The sequence below is a fragment of the Cydia amplana genome, chromosome 23 (assembly GCF_948474715.1).
Source record: "Cydia amplana chromosome 23, ilCydAmpl1.1, whole genome shotgun sequence".
Classification (NCBI taxonomy): domain Eukaryota; kingdom Metazoa; phylum Arthropoda; class Insecta; order Lepidoptera; family Tortricidae; genus Cydia; species Cydia amplana.
Window position 1 is genome coordinate 10,261,277 of NC_086091.1, and position 20,495 is coordinate 10,281,771.

The following is a 20,495-nucleotide window of genomic DNA, read 5'->3' on the forward strand; positions in this document are numbered from 1 at the left end:
TTTTTGGATTTTTAACTAATTGTTAGAATGTTATTTGGGTTAATGTTAATTAATTGCTAGATGGTGTTAGATAAATGAATGTGATAGGCAAAGATATAGAGAGGTGAGGACAAGATATGCATTTAGAGCGTTACTTTGTTTGAAATGCAAAATCACAAATTAGCAGACTAAGGAGAAAGGAGAGCTACTAAACGAGGCAGGTCGAATGAACAAATTAACAATTATTATGTGCTAATAAAAACTTAACATTAAAAATTTCTTACGACAAAATATCTTATTCAAATTCAAATAAAGCTACGAAACACAAATTTTAAACATAAATTACATTTACAGTTTGACTTTACTTTCATTTGTTTACTAAAATAATTATTCTATGTCCTTTATTTGGCTTTCGAGTTTGCGTATCGAGATGTTTCTTTAGTTATTGTAAATATTGTTTTAATTAAATTGGCCTTTTTAGTTTATTTCTGCTTGAAAGATCAACATAATAATCAAAAGGTCTACTGATGATGTTGGAACAAAGAGTAATTTAATGTAAATAATAATAAAACTAGGCTTCTGAGTTAGCTGTTTTCTTTTACAAAATATTAACTATTTAATTATAATTGTGTTTTATTTTATATTTATATACGGATCTTCATAGATCTATGTATTTAAACTTGCCATTCACTTATAGTTCGTTTTATTAGCATTAGAAAGAAGGTAAGCCATCTTTGACGTGTCTTTTTTTTAACGCTTTAAAAATATATTTGTATTTACTTTATGAAAGCAAAAAGATGTAAAAGAACGTATATAATTTATAATTCTAAAATTTTTTCTGTGACTTATTTTTCAATGGTGATTTTTAATAAAAATACATGTCTAGATCGCTTATCTTCTTTCTAATGCTAAAAAAAAACTAACTACAGGTTGTAATACTTTAGGTTTTTTTTTCTGTTACATTTTCACCTTACATATTTTTTGTCCACAGTCGCTCCAGAAACCGTGAAAGTGACGACGGAACCCAGCGAGCTCAAACCGGGAATCGAAGCCACACTATCTTGCAAGTCGGCCGCTAGCAACCCGCCAGCAACACTGTCTTGGTGGCGAGATGGCATACCCGTGCAAGGTAACTTATCTTTTCTTTTCTTTTCCTTTCTTTTCTTTTCTTATCTTATCTTTTCTTTTCTTATTTTTTCTTTTCTTCCTATCTTATCTTATATTTAAGTTGTGTGTGTTTTTTTTGCGGTTGTATTATATTTGACAGGACTGGATTGGAATCGAGATTAACTGAAAGTATCATTTTATTATCAATAGAAATAAAACAACTGATGATTTTAAGAGTATTTTACTTACAATGTATTCAAGACGCTGACCCCTTGGGATTGAATAGGAAAAGGGCAAGCAATGATGATATTAAACACATTCTATCTTGGGTAATATAAAACCGCTCTGAACTTTTATAGCCCGAGTAGAAATTGTAGAAAATATAAGAGGGCGCCACTTCCTACGTAACTGTCACATTTTTAACGTAAATTGCTTAAATATGGCAACAATTTAGTATGGATTTTTTTTAGTTTCATTTACTTTATTTCTTCTATTTTATATCGCACTATTTATGATCGCATTTTATACTACCTAGCACAATAAGAACGAAACATAAAGAAGAGTTAACGAACATTTTCATAATTTGTATCACAAAGTTGATTGCACAATAAAAGCAAGTTGTCCGTTAATTTCTCTTTAGCCGGCAAAAGTAGTTCTTCAGTGTACTTTCTAAAGAAAACTTCTTTACCGTTCTTTCAGTCGCCACATTTAAGTACATAACTCTAAACCATTACCACCTCACGGTTAATAAACTTTATCAAAGACATTGAGGCCTATTCTGTTTAAAAAAATTGATATGGTTTTCGTCTTATTTTGATATCGACCAATAGGCGTTAGCCTATATCAATCGTCGGCTCATGCTGATTGGTCCTAAAAATCCAATCGGAGTCGTTTCGTAACGCTTCTTGCCCGCGCTCATTGGGGGCCAATTCAATTCAGGTCTTCCCCACGTAGACCTTAAATTAAATGATATCAGTCGCGCGTGCATTTCACTCGTAGTTGTCCGTATATACATGTATATTCCCGGGAGCGAGACGCTCTGGCGACTTCACGTCACGACATTATTTACATTTCATAATGTAAGTTGAAATTGGCCCCTTGGTACGCGTCAAATGCCTGATGACGCAAGGTCGTGTCAAAATAAAATCAAAACCATATCAAACTACTAAAGCAGAATTGATAGAATCCAACAAAGAACAAACGCAGTGAAATGAAGTTTTTTAACGGCACATAAAGATGACATCAACTCTGTCAAAAACGTTTACAGAAGAGTAAAATTTTTACGACTCGAGCTGTGAAATAAGAACTACAGTTGAAGTTAATATTAATGTTTATGAACTTTTCGGGTTTTATTACGCAGTGTGAGAGATAAGGGTAGGAAAACCTTTGGATGATGTTGGTTTTTTAGACTGTTTTGAATTGTATGACTCAGTTCTCCCTTGACCCTTTATAGCCCTTCGTTTGAATTAATATTAGGAAGAGGCACTGTAAAATTAATTTTATTACACGTTTGACGTTTGATCTCATACATAATTTTTTTTTAATGAATATATCAAATGACCTAAATTCTGATCACCTTAGAAGGAACGGTTTTTCCAAAAAAATAGGTGCTTACAATAGGTATTTAAGTTTCTTTCGGAGTTTTTTTTTTTTAATTTTCTATGACTATGACTAAAAGTCAATTCTTTGAAACTGAAGGTCGTATCTTTAAAAGTTTTTTTTAAAGTGATAACTTGATAAGACTAAAATATTCACTAATAATAAAACAATATAACCTTTCCAGGTCTCCCAATGAAGATGAACCAAGGCCTATACGGCGGGACGCTGTCAACCATGGAGCTTAAACTGAACGTCACTAAGGACATGAACGGAGCTGTATATACATGTCAGGCGATGAACGAAGCCTTACAGAGGAGCGTACACGATGCTACGGCGTTAAAAGTGTTATGTAAGTAGTAGTAGTTAAAAAAATAAGTTCATATTTTTCCTTTTTTATTGTGGGACGTACGTACCACATTACAATCGTTATTAATTGTACAAAAAAGAAACATAAAACAGGAAAAAACACAAATCATTAGTACAAAGACGAAGTTATCCCTTTCAAGGATCTCTTCCAGTTAACCTTTGAGCAATTGAGGGTACATAATCAAACATTCATTAAAATCAACGAAATTCTAAAATAAACTTGTGTAAGTATTTATTACTTGCGTGGAAATATACTACCAATTCACCTGCAGAATTTCGGATAATATACAATGGATTACAAATATCGATGTAACAAAAAATCGGCAACAACTGCCACAATTTCGATATTCTGCATTGTTAATGCAAGCAGATCTCTCGGCCGTCGTACACAACATAATCCAGCATTTTTTTACCTCGTATTCAGTTTTAAAGTTATTTTTTAAATCTGTATTTCTATCCAAACTGACAACTACAAACAACGGCGTTTGTTTTTGCTGTTATATTTTTTGAGCAATATATTTTCGTGCGTGCTTACAAAAATAAAACTTGAATCCTTTCCGTGTATAAAACTAACGTTTACACGGGTCGTATTAAAATACACGCAATTATGGGTTACTTTGACACATGTAAATAAATATATTATTAAATTTATAAAACTTAGATTCTTTCCGTGTACAAAACTAACGTTTACACGGGGTCCACATGTAAACAAATATATTTATAAAATCATATAACTAATTCCAACAGACGCGCCAATCTTCGACGAGAACACTCCCCCCACCACCGTAGGCGTTGAGAACGAGCCTCTCATCATCGTGTTACGAGCTGATGGAAACCCTGGCAGCATCACGTATACTTGGACTAAAGATGGCCAGCCTATCACGCAGTCGTCGTACAGCAGTGCAAGTAAGTCCAGTAAACAAATGAAAACTTTTTCTAATCGTCATTATTTACCGCCCGCCGCCTGTTGTTTACCTCTGCTTGTGTTTCTGTTTTCTTTTGTATTGTTTTGTTTTCTTTTATTGAGGTGTGCAAAGAGTATTTGTATTGTATTGTATTAGTGTCGGGCTCTTGACGGTTGAGCAATACAATATGTCTGTCCTCTACCTTCACGTTGACAGCCTCATACGACACAACGTTGACATTTCCATTTATTTAATCCATGTACGCCTTCCTTATGTTCTCTGAATTATTTTATGCTTCAGTCATGTTCTTGATGAATTTGTCGTTTTCGTGTCGTAGTAGATTTTCAAGCTTTTTTCTTTTGTTATTTATGGTTCTCAATAAATTGAACTTGCCACGAGTGGAGGACCATCTCTCTCAGTATATCAGTCAGAATACCTTTAGGATTCGGATCCCTCTAAATAATTAGTGGTTCAAGTTCATAAAGCCCTTAAAGTATGGATAAAGATGCCTGGCCTTTCAAAGATTACATATAATCTAGAAATTGGGGCGCTTAGCCCATAGCTGCTTTCACGAATGCTGGTTTGTATCTAAAGATCTTTGGTCACTTTTAGGTCATCAATATTAATTTTAGTTTATAATGGTATTAATGACTTATTTGTTCCAACAGGCGATCGCATAATATCCGAAGGCTCCATGCTGAATATAACTCGGCTGTCTCGCAACGATGCCGGAGTATACACTTGCGAAGCTGTCAACTCTCAGGGCGCCGCCACTGCTAACATCAGCGTTTCAGTTCATTGTAAGTTTAAAGAATATTTTTACTAATATATTATAGATGTGAAAGTAACACTATTTGTCTGTTACACGCCTAAACTGTTTAATCGATTGAGACGATTTATGTTCGGTATTTCGGTTTAGTCCTGCGAGGAAAGACAGGAAAGTTTTGATTACGCAATTATTTTTTTTGCTTAGGAGTGCTCCAGTCAATAAGGGGACTCATATTTTAAAACAAAAATTATCATGAATGTAGACAATATATTATAGTTAAATTCTGAAGGGATCACGCAAAATACGTTTGTAGCGGGAAACGTAGTAACTATTTTTTTATTACAGATTCAGCCAGTGTAGTATCGGTCAGTCAAAATGAAATACGAAATTCTGGTGAAGACGCCACACTCGCTTGCACTGCTACTGGTAAGTTATAGCATTTACAGCATTTACCAAGAGAAGCGAAGTATCCACATTAAACTTCAATTAAAAAAAAAACATATTGAGCACATTTTTGACCGCACTGTTAAATATTTCATGACTAATATTCTGGCTACTTATTGCTGCCCCAAGGCTCAATTCTGGGTCCTCTATTCTTTATAGTTTTCTAGTTGATTAAGTTGATTTTATGAATAAAATGGTACCACATATAAAGCAGCACCTGGTTTTCTTCGTTATGCTTTTAAAAAAGAAGGTAAACGCTACTTTATCATTCCTCAGGTAACCCTCTCACTGCCGAACATATTCGATGGGAGCGAAAAGACTACAACTTCAAATCAAGAACATCAAGCAGTTTCGACTCAAAGAATCTTACTAGTTATTTAGTTATAAATCAAGCTACCAAAGATGACGTAGGCAATTTCGAATGTATTGTAAACAATGGTATAGGTGAAAGAGAGAGTAAGCAAGAAGTAATGTTAGTAGTGAAGACTCAGCCAACGATGGATACAGCTCCGAATTTGAGCAAGTCTGCTTCAAATGTTGGACAAGTTGGAAGACTGATTTGCAAGTACGTATACTTTGATAATATTTATTTCCAAAATTAACATCAAATAGAAAATTGAAGAAAATAATAATATAATGCTAAAGATGCTCAATGAAGTAAAACTTACAGCAATATTACTTTGTACAAATTATCTGCTTTCGTTACACTGATTTCAATTAAAGTAGGAAATGTTAATGTATTTATTACTTTCATGTCCAATCGTTCCCAATCATCTTTTGCTATTATAATTCTGAATAGCATCAATATTTTTTATTGACAAAGAATGTATATATCATTTTTGATAATTAAACGTGATTCGTCAATATATCAAAATTTAGTTAAATATATTTTGTTATTTGCTTTCTTTAAAGTAGCGCTAACATTAATATCTTTATTTAGGTGCAAATCAGCTCCAGCACCAAATTTCACATGGTCCAAAAGTGGAGCAAAGTTACCAGTAAACACTTCCACCAAATACTACGCTGAATACCACAAAATTGACCCAGTGACGTACATGTCCATACTTCTGATTAACGACGTTTCTTCGTCAGATTATGGTTCTTATGTATGTGATGCTAGAAATGAGCTGGGATTTGATACGGCTAAGGTTAAGTTGGATATCACTAGTGCACCAGGTAAGTGGAGTAAATCTCGTGTTGTTTTAATTTTAATAGGATCTTGTAACTCATAATTATCTATTAAATTACAGTTTTTTATGATTTTTCAACAATTCTGTTTCTGGTTCGGATCAATTCAATCTCTTGTTCATTACATTTTCAATCATAAAAATTCGCCCAAAGTATCTGCCCTGGTAAATGGGACCAAATTTTTTTAGATAAATGTACAGTAAAATTTTACTTTGCATTAATATTACTAGTAATTTATTTATAGTCCAAAAACCAATTCAAAGTGTCAGTACTAGTTCCACACTTTTTATAAGAAGGAAATCTGTATAACTAATTGTTTTTAGTAATTATCACATGACTATTATAGGGTTTACATTATTTTAAATTATATTTTCTTTTTTTAATCGTTGATTTTGCTTTCAGATCAAGTGATGTCAATATCGGTGACAAACGTAACATACAACTCAGTGACTTTGGAATGGGTACCAGGGTTTGATGGTGGACTTACGACTTGGTTTAGACTTAGATATCGGTAAGTTTTCAAATTTAATATTATAATTAATTAATCTTAAAAGCTACTTGTCGTTTTTCTTATGTCGTCATTATTGGGGGTCGTTGCTTTATGCACCAGGGCTGTCCAATCCGCACGGATACACTGCAGTATAGGTCATTGGCACGTATTTTTCATATTTTGACCATTAGATTAGCAATTTTTCATGACCCCATAAGGTCCACTCCGCTGTTAAAAATACACTGACGTACACTAAACGTAGTAAACTAAATGATATATGGTCGCTGCCGTACTTGATAAATGCACTACAAGGTTAAATACTTTTAATTCAATTTTCAGCAAACCTTATGAAGAAACATACAGATACGAAGACGTATCACCAAGAAACGCAACGTCGTATACTATCGGTGGACTAGAAAAGAATACAGATTACGTTTTCTCCGTTATGGCGCTTAACAAAATAGGACAGAGCAAATATAGGCCTGATGATACTAAAGCTACAACACTTAGTAAGTATCCTAACTTTTATATATTTGATTGGAATATAATAAACTTTATGTTCCACTGCTTTAATTGTTAAAATAAATCCTTTAAAAATAAAATAAAACTCCTTTAATAACAAGAAAGTTCATGCATTTCACTGATATAGGTAGACTGCATAATAATGTATAGAGAGTATCTACATTTTGTATTTATGAAATTATGTATTATCATTGGTCGAACTAGTCACGTGGATTTTGTTGTCATTCTTTTAAGTTTGAAATGACGAATGCTTAAATGAAAAAGAAAAACTTTTTTAATAAAAAATAATTTCAACATTCGATTTCCTTATCCGTGTAAATATTTAAAAAAAGGACTAGGGCTTCCAAAGAAACAATTACTATGGCTCAGTTGAAGGTTATTAACTTAAAAATAATTAGAAACACTTCAAAGAATTACCATTCCGTTTGATGGTTTTTCTCAAAGAAATCTTAGTAAATAATTAAGGAAAGGGCATAAATTATTAAGAAAAGCTCCACGGGTGAGAGGAGTTAATTTTCTTAGTGTAATTAATGTATAGCAATTATAAAGAAGTTGTTATGTACCTATAAAGTATACTCACTGAAATTTTTACATTTAGCTTTATGATTATAATTAAATCAAGAAGAAAACTATTTCAATAAACCTCTTAATTCAAATTACTATAATAAAAAAATAGAAACTGGTATAGGTATATCTTATAAAATCTGTATTCTACTTATCATTTTGTTTAATTACATATTTTAAAAAGTTGTCTAAGAACTAATTAAATCTAATTAATTTTTTCTATACAATGTAAAGTACACATTCTGAAAATTAATTGTGGTTTTGGTAAAATATTCTTAAAACGTAAAAATACCTAATGCTGAGCAGTGGAACATAAACCCCTAATTTTTAACCATATGTAAAAGTTGAAAATGTGACTTTTAATTATTTCCTTAATTAAAACTTTTACCAATTGAAAGTTCAGTTAAACATGTTTTAATGAAATATCCCAACTTTTTTCCACGCATCAGACTTCGTCCCATCATCAGTACATTCAAGTTCAGAAGAATACAACTACAATGTGCCTGGCGTATTCATCATAACCGGTACCATTGTTGGTACTGCGTTGATTCTGCTGAATGTACTGCTGATTGGTTTCTGTCTGCATAGGAGGACTAATAAAAGGATCAGAGGTGTGATGTTTGATGTTTTTGATGTGTTTAGTTGTAAACTTTTAGAATCGTTGTCTATTTTAATGTGCTTGTAGAATTTTAAAGGATCTTTAGTGGCAGCTTTACTTTTAGTCGATTTTACTAAAGTTACATTTAATATTTTTGCTTTGTTTAATCGAAAATACATACTTTTGAATCATGGGTCACTTTAGATACAAAACTGCCATATGATTCAGACAAATCACGTTTATTTTGTGTCAAAAACTGTTAGGCATGTTTTGGTTTATAACCATGGACCTTTTTAGACCTAATAACGTGAGTTTCTTTGCTCGAATTATTGTTCATAAGAAATTTAACAGATTTTCTAATAAGTAGGTATTATTATACAGACTGCCAATAAAGATATTTTAAAAAAGCTTCCACTATTAATTTGCTGATTTGTTTTATTTATTTTCTTTAAAGCTTCTTCAGAAGTAGGCGAGTTGAACGTAGTGACCACAGAATATGTAGAAACGGCCGACGTGTCGAAGAGCGTAGTTGTCTATGTGTCTATCACAGGGGCACTTCTAGTCTTGGTTAATGCTGCGTTAGTCGCTTGTTTTGTTTTTAAACGCCGATCTAGACGGTTGAAAGGTGAGTTTCTTTGTTTTTTTTTATTTATTCTAAAGCTTTGACAATATACATTTTCATAATTTTTTTGTTAATTGATTATTTTCATATCAACATTTTTTTTTACTTATTTCCGCAGAATTGAGTAAAATTGTGCAAAGCTTTGGATTGATGTATATTTTTTGTGTTGTGACTTTTAAGTTATAATTGTTAAGTAGGTAGTAATGTTTCTAAAATGTATAGTTTCTGTGTTGTAGTTCCTATAAGCTACTTTTATTATTTATTTGTTTGAAAGATAATAAGTGGTTATCGTGAAACAATTCATCTCGTCAGTTAACAGCCTATTAGAATAATGAACCAATCTCATTTTTCTTCCAATTTTCTTTTCCATTAATATGCACTGCATATATTACGTTAAATTAACATTGATTTAGGCTTAATTAATATTGATTCCGCTCTGAACCTTCATTAAAATTTAATGCTTTTGCAGACCGTATACCATTATCTTACCATTGTCTTAGAGCAAAAAAATTGTTCAGGCAATTTAAAATATATTTTATTGACAATGCTCTAGAGTCTATGTCGTCATGATCAGATATATAAAATACTCTTTATAGTGCCTTTAAATGTCGTTAAGGTATTAGTCGTAAACAAGTTTATTTTATTAATAAAAAAAAGAGACTACTGAGTACTCAATGCAAACTCCATGCTAAAATGCTTACACTGCAAAAAGAAACCATAAAGTTTCAACACACACAAGCGACTATCAACCTAATTTCACCCCCGTCAGCGTTCAAATTTCAACCCCTTGCGTTTGCACTTAATGATTCTCATGTCGATTAGTTTATTCGACTGTGAACGTAGATAATCTGATTTAATTGATTACCCTCTGGCATTGCACTCAATCATGATGCTTCATGTATTTTCTGCACACTAGGAAGCCGATTCTGGACATCAATTTTTATTGACTTTGATTGCATTTCGCACAACGTAACAAAACCTTAAGAGGCCGGTATCGATTTTAGGCGCAAAAATGTAAAATTGATAGATTTAGTCGATGAAATTGTACACCTTCTGTTACGTAATAGAAATAGCAAGTACTGGTATCTATTAGCACGTCTTCTTATCTTGCATTTGTACAGATCATTTTTTTGAAAACTGACTCACTAAATTAGTAATGATTTTTTTTCTGATGGACGTTTAGGTAAACGCGCGTAAAGCACTGATTTAGTCGATCTTATTTGTAAATTCCGTAAAGTTTGAACTGCTAAAAATGGTAATTATGTATTACACATATCCTATACTCCAACTTGCATAGACTACATTTCTGTTATATGATATTGAACAAGAGTAAATGAAAGTTAGACGAAATCAATTTTCACCAGAAATTACTTCATAACAAGTGAACATTTTTCGTGAAAATCGACTTAATTTCAACGTAATTTTGATACTTAAACAATCTACAACATTTCCTGAAACTGTTCTTATACATAATTTTTTATAATTTATAACTATTATTTTTTGATGAATTTTTAAAAACTGCCCCTTCTTGTCATATATTGCCGGTGACGCACGCTCGGGACCTTATTATTAATAGGCAAGATGAGAAGACGTGTTAATAGAAACCAATACTTGTTATTTAGATATTAAGTAACAAAAGGAGTACAATTTCAACGACTAAATCTATCAATTTTACATTTTGGCTCTAAAATCGTTAACGGAGCCTTAACAATATGTTACACAGAAGCGGCCTCTAAGAACGGTATTCAGATTATAAAATATTTTAAGATTATTGAATGATAAACTGAAATGGATGTCATATATTTTATTTGTTCCCAAAGTTGTGTATTATTGAATGATTTAAGAGTTTGTTTAATATTGTTGCTGTAGGTAACTGTGACTCGTGCAATTATGCTTTGCACTAATGGTACATTTAATGATATCATGATGGTGTCGTATCATAACAATATTAAAAATTTAACAAATTCAAAAATCTGAATACCGCACTTTAAACCTTCGCAAAGTTATGCCAAAATAATTAATTTCGTATTGAAATTTGTTTATACCACTGAAGTGGTTTGGTTGCACTAATTTAGAGTAGGTAATTGAAATTATTAATGACGAATAGCGCTTACGGATATTTGAATTTATATGCAGTTTATTAGTATGCATTTGTTCAATAATTTCATTATCGTTTAGATGACTGATAATACCTTACAGCCCAATTCGAACAATGCTTCTAAGAGATCACTGGTACGATACCGATCTGTCAGTGTCAAAAGTGACGTTTTTGGTTGAAGAAATTACACTTTTGATACTGACAGACCGTTATCGTACCGCAGTGATCTCTTAGAAGCATTGTTCGAATACAACCGTTACCTACACTCTAGAATCATCATCATCAATCATTATAATAGGAAAAAGCTTATATTTTGTACTATATTCCATATGCGCATATAATTAACGTCGAGCCCAACGTTGATCGAGATATTCCAGGAAAAAACCCTAGTTTCATTTTTTGCACCCCCAAAATCTGCTTTTAGTGTTTATTTTGTAATATGTAAAGCTCAATCACAAATTTCACCTCATATTTTCATCTCTATTCATAAATCTCACCTCTAACTTCCAATATCTTTCATAGAACAAGCGGGCCAAGCTTCAAAATCAGCAACGATAGAGATGTACGCACCATCCTCCTACAACGACACTATGACGGGAGAGACGTTGAGTTCAGTATCCGAGAAGTCAGAAACGTATTCACAAGATGAGGGGATGGATGATAGACAGCCGCCGCCGATACCTGAGGTGCCGAGTATGCCGAACAGACATATGCTGCAGGTGAGACTCATTATCATACCTTATCAATGTTGCAGTTCATGGTACCTATTGGTTATACTTTTTTTTGAAGTGAAAACTTCTTTAGCGGCGCTGGGCACTTTTTGAGGTGGGGAAAAAATGATAAACTCGAGCAGCGTGAGGCGATCACGTGACCATAAGGGGCGTAAGGCGATCACGTGACCGTAAGCCCCGTAAGGTGGCCACTCATAATTTAAATGGCATTTAAATCAATAAAGAAAAACTCAATGTTATTTGACATTTATGTTGCGGACTCCTTTTCAAGACTCTTTACCTATGTTCAAATAATTTGACGTTGTCATGGCAGTATGTAAATAAACATGTCAATAAAAAAGTGTGATCTTATTTGAGAATGATAATAATATATAATAAATAAATAGAATACCTCCGCTAAACGTATGTATCGTGTTACCGGGCGTCGGTAACATAGTGAGGTGAGTTTTCACTTCTATCGGCACCCCCGGAGTGCAACCGTTGTTGCTTGTTTCTTAGCCCTTAGTAGAGTGTCCTATTCCACACATCAACATTGTGAGGAAGGTCAGATGGCAGTCGCTTTTGTAAAAACTAGTGCCCACGCCAATTCCTGGGATTAGGTGCCATGCGAACCCCAGGCTCCCATGAGCCGTGGCAAAATGCCGGGACAACGCGAGTAAGATGATGATGAGTAGTGTCTCATTGCTAGGCAAATGCCTCTCCCCTTGATTTCCATTTATTTTTGCCGTTGTTGTGCTTTTTCCGGCCAGTTACTAATGAAGGTGTCTAAGTCCCTTCATCTCTGGGCCCTCAAACATCCGCGCTTATCTTGAGGCATCCACTTGGTGGCTATACTAGCCTATCCGGCTACATGCGGCAGACGTGACCCTTTAGAAAAACTACCTACCGTAAATTCACCTTTAGCAATATTGTCTTCGGTTACCGCGATAGTTACTCATGAAATAAAACTATGAAATCGGTTTATATCGCGTATATTGTATATATTCTACATCCCGACGTTTCGAACACTTTACAGCGTTCGTGGGCAACTGGTGACCTCACCTTTGGTACATAAGTTAGTGATGCATCAACGAGAGCACAGCTCTTAATATAAATAAGATGAGAATAAAAAACAATTTCTAAACTACTTTATTCCTTCAGCAAACCGACGCCTACCTAATGGACGACCAGGGTTTAGTCATCCCCCCGCCATTGGACTACCCCCCTCCGAACTATGCCGTGTATGAAGGGGATCATGCTAGGACCCTGCCGCATCCGCATAGGCATAAGGATATGAGCGGGCATAGCACGCTTGGCCGTAGTGCAGGTAAGATATTGTTTTTATCGAGAACAGGTAAGCGTTTGAACATAATCTCTCCTGATAGTACGAGTATAATATGAACGCTGTGTATTCTCGACATTACCAAAACATAATATCCATATATATAATATTTTAACCTTTTGGGGTCTCCCGTGTTCCCCGCAGCTATACCTGAAGCCTTCGAGGTGAGAGAGCAGCTTCTTAGGTCCGCTGGGGAGAGGCTGAAAATGCTCTCGGCTCACGTGGCACTTACTTTGTTGAGGTCCTGCTTTGCCGTTCCCAAGGTGACGTACTTTTTGCGTACGGTACCTGCCTGGCTGCACCCCGGCCACATGGACTCATTCGACCTGGTGGTGAAGGAGTGTGCTGAGGGTGTGCTGAATGTCTCTCTAAATCCGGACCAGTGGGACTTGGCTTCGTTGCCTATTCGGAGTGGCGGAATTGGCATACGGCGCGTGCGGGATGTGTGTCTTCCGGCCTTCCTGGCATCGGCGGCGGGGGCCGTGGACCTTGTCACTAGGATTTTATCCATAGATGGTGGCAAGGCGGAAATACCTTTCGCTTCCGATGCGTTGTCGGCCTGGGGGGCTCTCAACCCGGGTGTGTCAATGCCTGAACAGCCGTTCCGTCAGCGTTTGTGGGACGAAGTCGGCATTAAGCGTCTGTTTGACCGTCTTTTGGAGAAGGCTTCTGGCGCGGATAGAGCCAGGCTGAACGCGGCTTCGGCACCGGAATCTGGGGCTTGGTTGCACGCCCTTCCCTCCCCGAACTTAGGCACCCTGCTCGACAATGACTCGCTGCGGGTGGCCGTTGCTCTTCGTCTGGGCTGCGATGTTTGTCAACCACATCTATGCATCTGCGGGTCCATGGTGGAGAGCAGCGGGCACCATGCTTTGAGCTGTTGCCGGTGCGCGGGGAGGTTCCCACGTCACCACGCGTTGAACGACATTGTTCGAAGGGCGTTGGTGTCAGCCAATGTCCCGTGTGTGCTGGAGCCGCCGGGCCTTAGTCGGTCAGATGGCAAAAGGCCGGACGGTTTAACTCTGGTGCCGTGGGAGAAAGGGAAGTGCCTTTTGTGGGACGCCACCTGCGTCAGCACATTTGCCGCCAGTCACCTTGGCCGCACTGTGCGGTCGGCAGGAGCAGCCGCTGAGCAGGCGGCGTCCCTAAAGAGGGACAAGTATTCGGGGCTAACGAATTACTTGTTCGTTCCTCTGGCTGTGGAGACATCTGGGTGCTGGTGCGCGGAGGCGAAAACCTTTCTTGGGGAGCTGGGGCGTCGCTTGCAGGAGAGAGGCCTCGACCCCCGCTCCGGGTCGTTCCTGGCGCAGAGGTTGTCCATCGCGGTTCAACGCGGAAACGCAGCTAGCGTGATGGGCACCTTTGCATCGGGGGCGATGCGGGGTGGGTTGTTTGATTAGTTTTTATGAGTAGGTTTAGTTGTATTTATAGTTAAGGTTATTTCTAGTATATTTCTTAGTTTTAAATATTTTTGGTGATTGTGTCTATTTATTGTGTGTACCTACTTTAATGTTTTTTGATTGTAATGTTGATAATTAAATGTTACATAATATCTCGAATAAGCTGTTACATTTTGAACCTTAATAATAAGTCGATACTGTTGCTTTTTAAACGACATAGTTACTTTGCAACGTGCCTAAGACGGGAGCAAACTGCTCTGCTTATAACAAATTAAACACAGGCTTTTGTTTAACTGTTAAATGTATATATAGTATACGTACGTGTACGTTAAACTTTAACAGATAAAGGTATGAGGCGAAAAAAACATCTCAGAAAATTCGTACTATAAGTGCCGATGTAACTAAGTTAAAGCATGCTTACCTAAAAGATGTTCACTCTCGATTTAAAAGATCCAAGTTATAGATGGCTCAAAATAGATTTGCAGGAAGTGAGTTCCATACTATACGTATATTTTAAGTGTCACTTCAATTCAAACTTTCAAACTAACACAATTTATTGTCGACAGGAAAGCAAAACTACGTGCCTGCACCATCGCCCATGCCACCGCTGGATGGCTCCTACTACAACATGGCTTCCGACCGCTACCTCTCCTACCCGCCTCTTATCGGCGAGTACTTGCAGCAACAGGTAAGTTCTCTCAGCTTATAAACTTTGAAGTAAAGGAACAGTGCGGATGGTGCAACTGGCACTTATTCGACGAAGATCGTATTGAAGATAACGTGCGGATAAATTAGCAGCAATTTTGACTTAAACTTATGAACAAAACTCAAAAAAAAGGCTTTGAGTGAAAGGCAAAGTAGATTAATATGGTTATTTCTTTATAGACTTGAGCCAAGCAAATAGACCCAAATTAATGTGTAAGTATTTATTTCCAGTCAGGATTTATTCCCAGTCTATTTCTCGAGCAAAGATTATTATTTACCTTGTTAATTTCGATACGTAGCCGAATACGGCGTGCTTCCAAATCAGTGATACCTAGAATCAATAAGTTTTTCGTGATTAAAAAAAATCATTTCTTTTTAACTGACTTTAAAAAAGGAGGAGGTTATCAATTCGACCTTATTTTTATTTTATTAGTTTTATTTTATTTTCGATAAAGAAATCATCGTAATTAAACCTCTCCATCTCAAAAGAATGCATGAGGCTATATCCCCAACAGACTATACATATTCAAAAATTAGGTACCTATGTACTTTGGTGAGTGTAAAGTTAACGAAATATAAAGTGAGCCGATCTTGTTCAAACTTGTTCGAGAGATCGGCTCACTTTATACTTCGTCAACCTCACATAGGTTGATGAAATGATGACTATTTGCAGCAAACCGGACGGACTCCTACCCCACCTCAGCAGTACGGAGCAGCGCCGCTACAGAAGCACATGATGAATGGAATGAGTGGGTCTCCCTCTCACGTCGCGAGTCCGCCCATGAGCTATGGAATTGATGGTAAGAACATTTATTAGCAGACAAACTACTAGTAGGTTCAACAGCCAGTGATCAATGCAAGTATAGAATATTGATACTTTTATAATTTATTTGTTAAAGAATCATGTCTAGTTTGCACTAATGTGGATTAATCGTACAAAAGAGTTTTTTAACGATCTTCCGCTATTGTTCGTTTGTTCTACGTTCTCTATGATCGATTATATTCTTGCTTAAAGCCTCATTTACACAGCGCCAGAACCTGCATTGCATGCAATATTCGATATATTGCCGACTATAAATTCATGCAAGTTCTTGATCCGTCTAAATGGGGCTCTAGATTATTACTTATATCGTTTATTTCTCTTCAAACTTACTTATATTATTGCTATCTTCTTGTCAATCTAAAGGTCTTTTATACGTTTCATATTTGCCGTCCTAAACGAATAGCTTTTTTATACCAGAGGGTCTACCGCGAATCACGTTCGACGTGTTGCCTCCCTGTTCCACTTACTTACAAATTCACAAGTGCGATAGAGGGGCAACACGTCAGACGTGGTTTGCGATAGGCCCTCAGGTAAATTCTACGCGCTAAATCAAATAAATTTCAAATTTTAAAACAAAATGTTGGGTCATTTTCCCAGGAATCTATATTTTTTAGGTATTATGTGCTTTTTCGACCTGATTTTGACATTACTGTTTTGTCCACAGTCCCCTTGGACCGGCAATCCGCAGGCGGCACGCTGCGGCGACGAAACGAGAAAATGGCCCCCGTGCCTCCACCAGACGTCACCGTACTACATCCAGGGTGTAATCAGGTGAGGCCTTGGCTACTATAAACATAACGCTATAGGTACCTACGCCACCCCAAAGGCGTGTAACATGCATAAAGGAAGGAATGGAAAGATTTGCGATGTCCTGGTAGGCTTCCGTAGCTCAATTTGTTAAGAGCAACACACGGATTGTGGAGGATGGGGGGGGTTCAAGTCCTGCCGGAAGCGTAACTTATTCCATTTTTTCCTTTAACCCGTGGAGCGCCCCAAAATTACCGTAGTATGGAACTCCTATACTAGTTACTGGCACACGTGTCTGGTTAGGGTGCTCCATGGGTTAATATAAAATTTATAAACATAACCTCGGAAGATAAGATAAAGATAAAAGATTTTTATTCGTGACGATCACAAAACATGTGTACCGACATGTACAGACAACAAAAACAGTAAGAAAAGAAGAAATCAATAAGTGTGCATCACGAAATGTACCCAACTCAGCATAATTCTGAACAGGCCCATTCGGCGACTCTTTGTATATATCGGCGGCCGATAGAAAAATCCGGCAGTTCATTATATTCCTAGGCATGTCGTGAAACGTGAAAATTATTGTCTCATTCCCTGAGTCCACGGAGTCCCATGTATCTATTTCTGAACAGTTTGTCATTCAGGCATCTTGAGGCAACCTAACGAACATTATCCTACCTATCTATATATTGGTTTAATGTGACTACCGTCAAAACATTACATAGGAATTTTACGATCTGTCTGATTTTACAATCTGCCGCCGACAACAGCATCAGCTCGATAAAGTATTGGACTGGACTAACGATTCAAAATACTAAGATGGACTAACTGAAAGGTCTTTAAGCGCAAAGTCTCATAAATCTTGGTTTTTCCTTTCACATCTAAACTTTCAAACAAAATAATTTCTATTAGAATTCGTGCACTTAATAATTTCAATGACTACTTTTCACAAAAAAACAGTCCAAACAATAACTAATTAGTGAAGGACGAATAAATCCAGCACATTTCAAAACCCACTCAACTCTCGAGGCGACATCCTAACCGCAAGGTTATCTGGATACTAAAATTTTAAGCACATTTAATTTCATGTTCATTTAATTTTCTCCAACTCTCGCTGGCTTACCGGAGACGAAATTAAGCTCGTTTTGACGACGGCTAGGCGAAAATGAGACGGTTTAAGCTTCATTACACAGAGGTCTTTGGATGCTGCGTTCAGATTTAAACTAGTTGAATACATAGACTGTTTAAGTCCATACATACATATAATAGAATAGAAGAATAGAATAGAATAGTTTTGTATTCGTAAACACACAGACGATACACATAATTACACAAAAAGGACATAGTGAAAATAAAGTGTAACGAAATAGCCCCATCTCAGCATGTTGCTGGCGACTTCCAGCGCTGATCTTCCGATGAGACCATTAATTGAAAGATAATCACGGAAGGTAACAGACAAAAATAAAGAAACAAAGGAAAGAAACATAAAACACAGTTTACACAAATGGATTCAATAAAAAAAGAGATACAACATGACGACATAAGTACATGACACCGAGTTAAAACAACCGACCGAACATGTATCGGTCCGGTAATCACACCTATTTCCCGGAGGGGTAGGCAAGACCACGTATTTCCACATGCTACGATCCTGACACAGCTCTTTCGCTTCCGTTACTTTCATAACATTCCTCATACACGCTCGTCGGTTTAAGGTGCTCTTGATCTGGCCTTTCTTTAGGAAGTTTATAAGTAGTATGGGAATAAGGTAGGACATTGATGCGGCCAAGGTCTCTAAAATATTTGAACATGCACTTAAACATGTTGATAAGTAATAGATGCTTTGTTCTAATATTTGTCAACGTATTTGCCACTCTGATATAGGACATTATTAAATGGCCTCCAAAAATAAACAGGTTTTTTTAACTTCAATATTTTTTTCACAAAGGCTTGGTTAATTAAATATTGTAACCATTAAATTTGATGGTCTTATGAAACTTTAATTCAGATATTTTTGGGCTTGAAGAACATGGGCAAAAATATCGATGCTTTTAGACAAAGACAAAGTGACAAAAACAAATGTACGACTATTTCACCTACTTGATGTTTCTGAAAGAAAGTCGGTAAAAATTGTGTTGGATAATTCCTGTGAACTGAATCTGGTTTTGAGCAAAAAGAGCAAAGTTGCAATGTTTTGTTTGGTCGCTACAAAACAATGCAACATGCTTTGTTGGCAAACAAAACATCCAACTTCGGCGCGACATCTTTAGTTGACTGCGTTTTGCAAACAATGCGTTGCTGAACATACATAATTATAACGATTGTAGCTCATATATTTTCATGTCTACGATTACATCCGGCTCATATTTTGTGCTATAAATAATAGAGCGCTCACAGAACAGATACCTAGTATGCTGCTAACTGCAAGCGAAATGTGTACGTGCCTCGAACCTCCTTAGTCCCGATGTCCTTTTAACGGGACAAAATCAAATCGAATTTTGAACTATAATCGAATAAAAGAAGGTTCCAAATTCAAAACTGCAAAAATGACTCTGGGACTTGTGAGGTTAAGTGAGCACAACGCTGCTCTTCTTACCTTTAGCCAGACTTTCTTTTTTACAAAAAAGGGTCTTAACAAAGAAAAATGTGTAAAAATCGTGTGAGATTAAATCAGTGTTTTATACTAGCCGGACTAACAAAAATATTTTGTTACAGCACCAGCTCTCCCAAACACCAGTGCCAAAGCAGCCACAGTCCATCCTAAAGGACCCGTCGAGACACAAATATGGAAACCAATACGGCAGCCCCATATCCTCAAGCACGCCCCAAAGCAACTCCAGTCAAATCCTCACAGTGCAAAACCTCACCTCAGACGTACCACAATATGGTACCATTAGAAAAGAAAACAAAAAACAAAACGTTACTATAGATGAATCATATAACAAAAGAAGTGAAACGCACGTCGTATAAAATTATGAATAAGTGTTAGTGTTTGTGTAAATACAGTTAGGTAATGTAGATAGACTTAAAAATTTATTCAATGTGATAAGTGTAGTTAGGACGGTAAGTGATTTTGGTACGGTGGTACTAGGACTTTTGATCTTGGTTTCGATGTGCCGATAGGTACAATAAACGTGACAGGACCATTTTGTGACCTTGGAAATGTGCTAAGAAGGACACAAGTCGAATATTCAAGAGTTTAAGTGTAAATCGGTCTTGTTGCGTTTTAGTTTATTTTCATCAGATAAAATTGAATTTAAAATGGAACCGCTTGCTGGACATTTTGGTGACTATTTTAAATCCAATTTTGTTGATAAAGCCTATATGGACGAATTACATTGTTGTATTTTGAAACTAAGGCTTGGGAAGCAAAGTCATGCCATCTTTTTCCATAAATAGAAAAGAATGAAAATGTAAGTATGATGATGATGAATTCAAGTCAACTTGTTTGGCAAGCTACAAGAAAGCAGGGTTATGATATTTATTTAATTATTATGGAATAAGACAACTTAAA

At 36.2% G+C, this 20,495-nt stretch overlaps 1 protein-coding gene across 3 annotated transcripts in view; it reads left to right on the plus strand.

The window, feature by feature from the left end:
• Positions 1-20,152, plus strand: part of LOC134658788 (nephrin) — a 297,640-nt gene extending 277,488 nt beyond the window's left edge. For 2 of the 3 annotated variants that reach the window (XM_063514433.1, XM_063514435.1), the window contains 16 exons: positions 971-1,108; positions 2,870-3,034; positions 3,799-3,957; positions 4,625-4,756; positions 5,071-5,151; positions 5,446-5,734; positions 6,110-6,345; positions 6,760-6,868; positions 7,187-7,356; positions 8,986-9,156; positions 11,774-11,970; positions 13,123-13,288; positions 15,270-15,391; positions 16,082-16,208; positions 16,896-17,002; positions 19,697-20,152. In XM_063514433.1, coding sequence (XP_063370503.1) covers positions 971-1,108; positions 2,870-3,034; positions 3,799-3,957; positions 4,625-4,756; positions 5,071-5,151; positions 5,446-5,734; positions 6,110-6,345; positions 6,760-6,868; positions 7,187-7,356; positions 8,986-9,156; positions 11,774-11,970; positions 13,123-13,288; positions 15,270-15,391; positions 16,082-16,208; positions 16,896-17,002; positions 19,697-19,951 — 2,624 coding nt within the window. In that variant the 3' untranslated portion in view covers positions 19,952-20,152. Of the gene's footprint in view, positions 1-970; positions 1,109-2,869; positions 3,035-3,798; positions 3,958-4,624; positions 4,757-5,070; positions 5,152-5,445; positions 5,735-6,109; positions 6,346-6,759; positions 6,869-7,186; positions 7,357-8,382; positions 8,545-8,985; positions 9,157-11,773; positions 11,971-13,122; positions 13,289-15,269; positions 15,392-16,081; positions 16,209-16,895; positions 17,003-19,696 lie in introns of all 3 variants that reach the window. The other variant, XM_063514434.1, reaches the window with a different exon arrangement.
• The last annotated feature ends 343 nt before the right edge of the window (positions 20,153-20,495 follow it).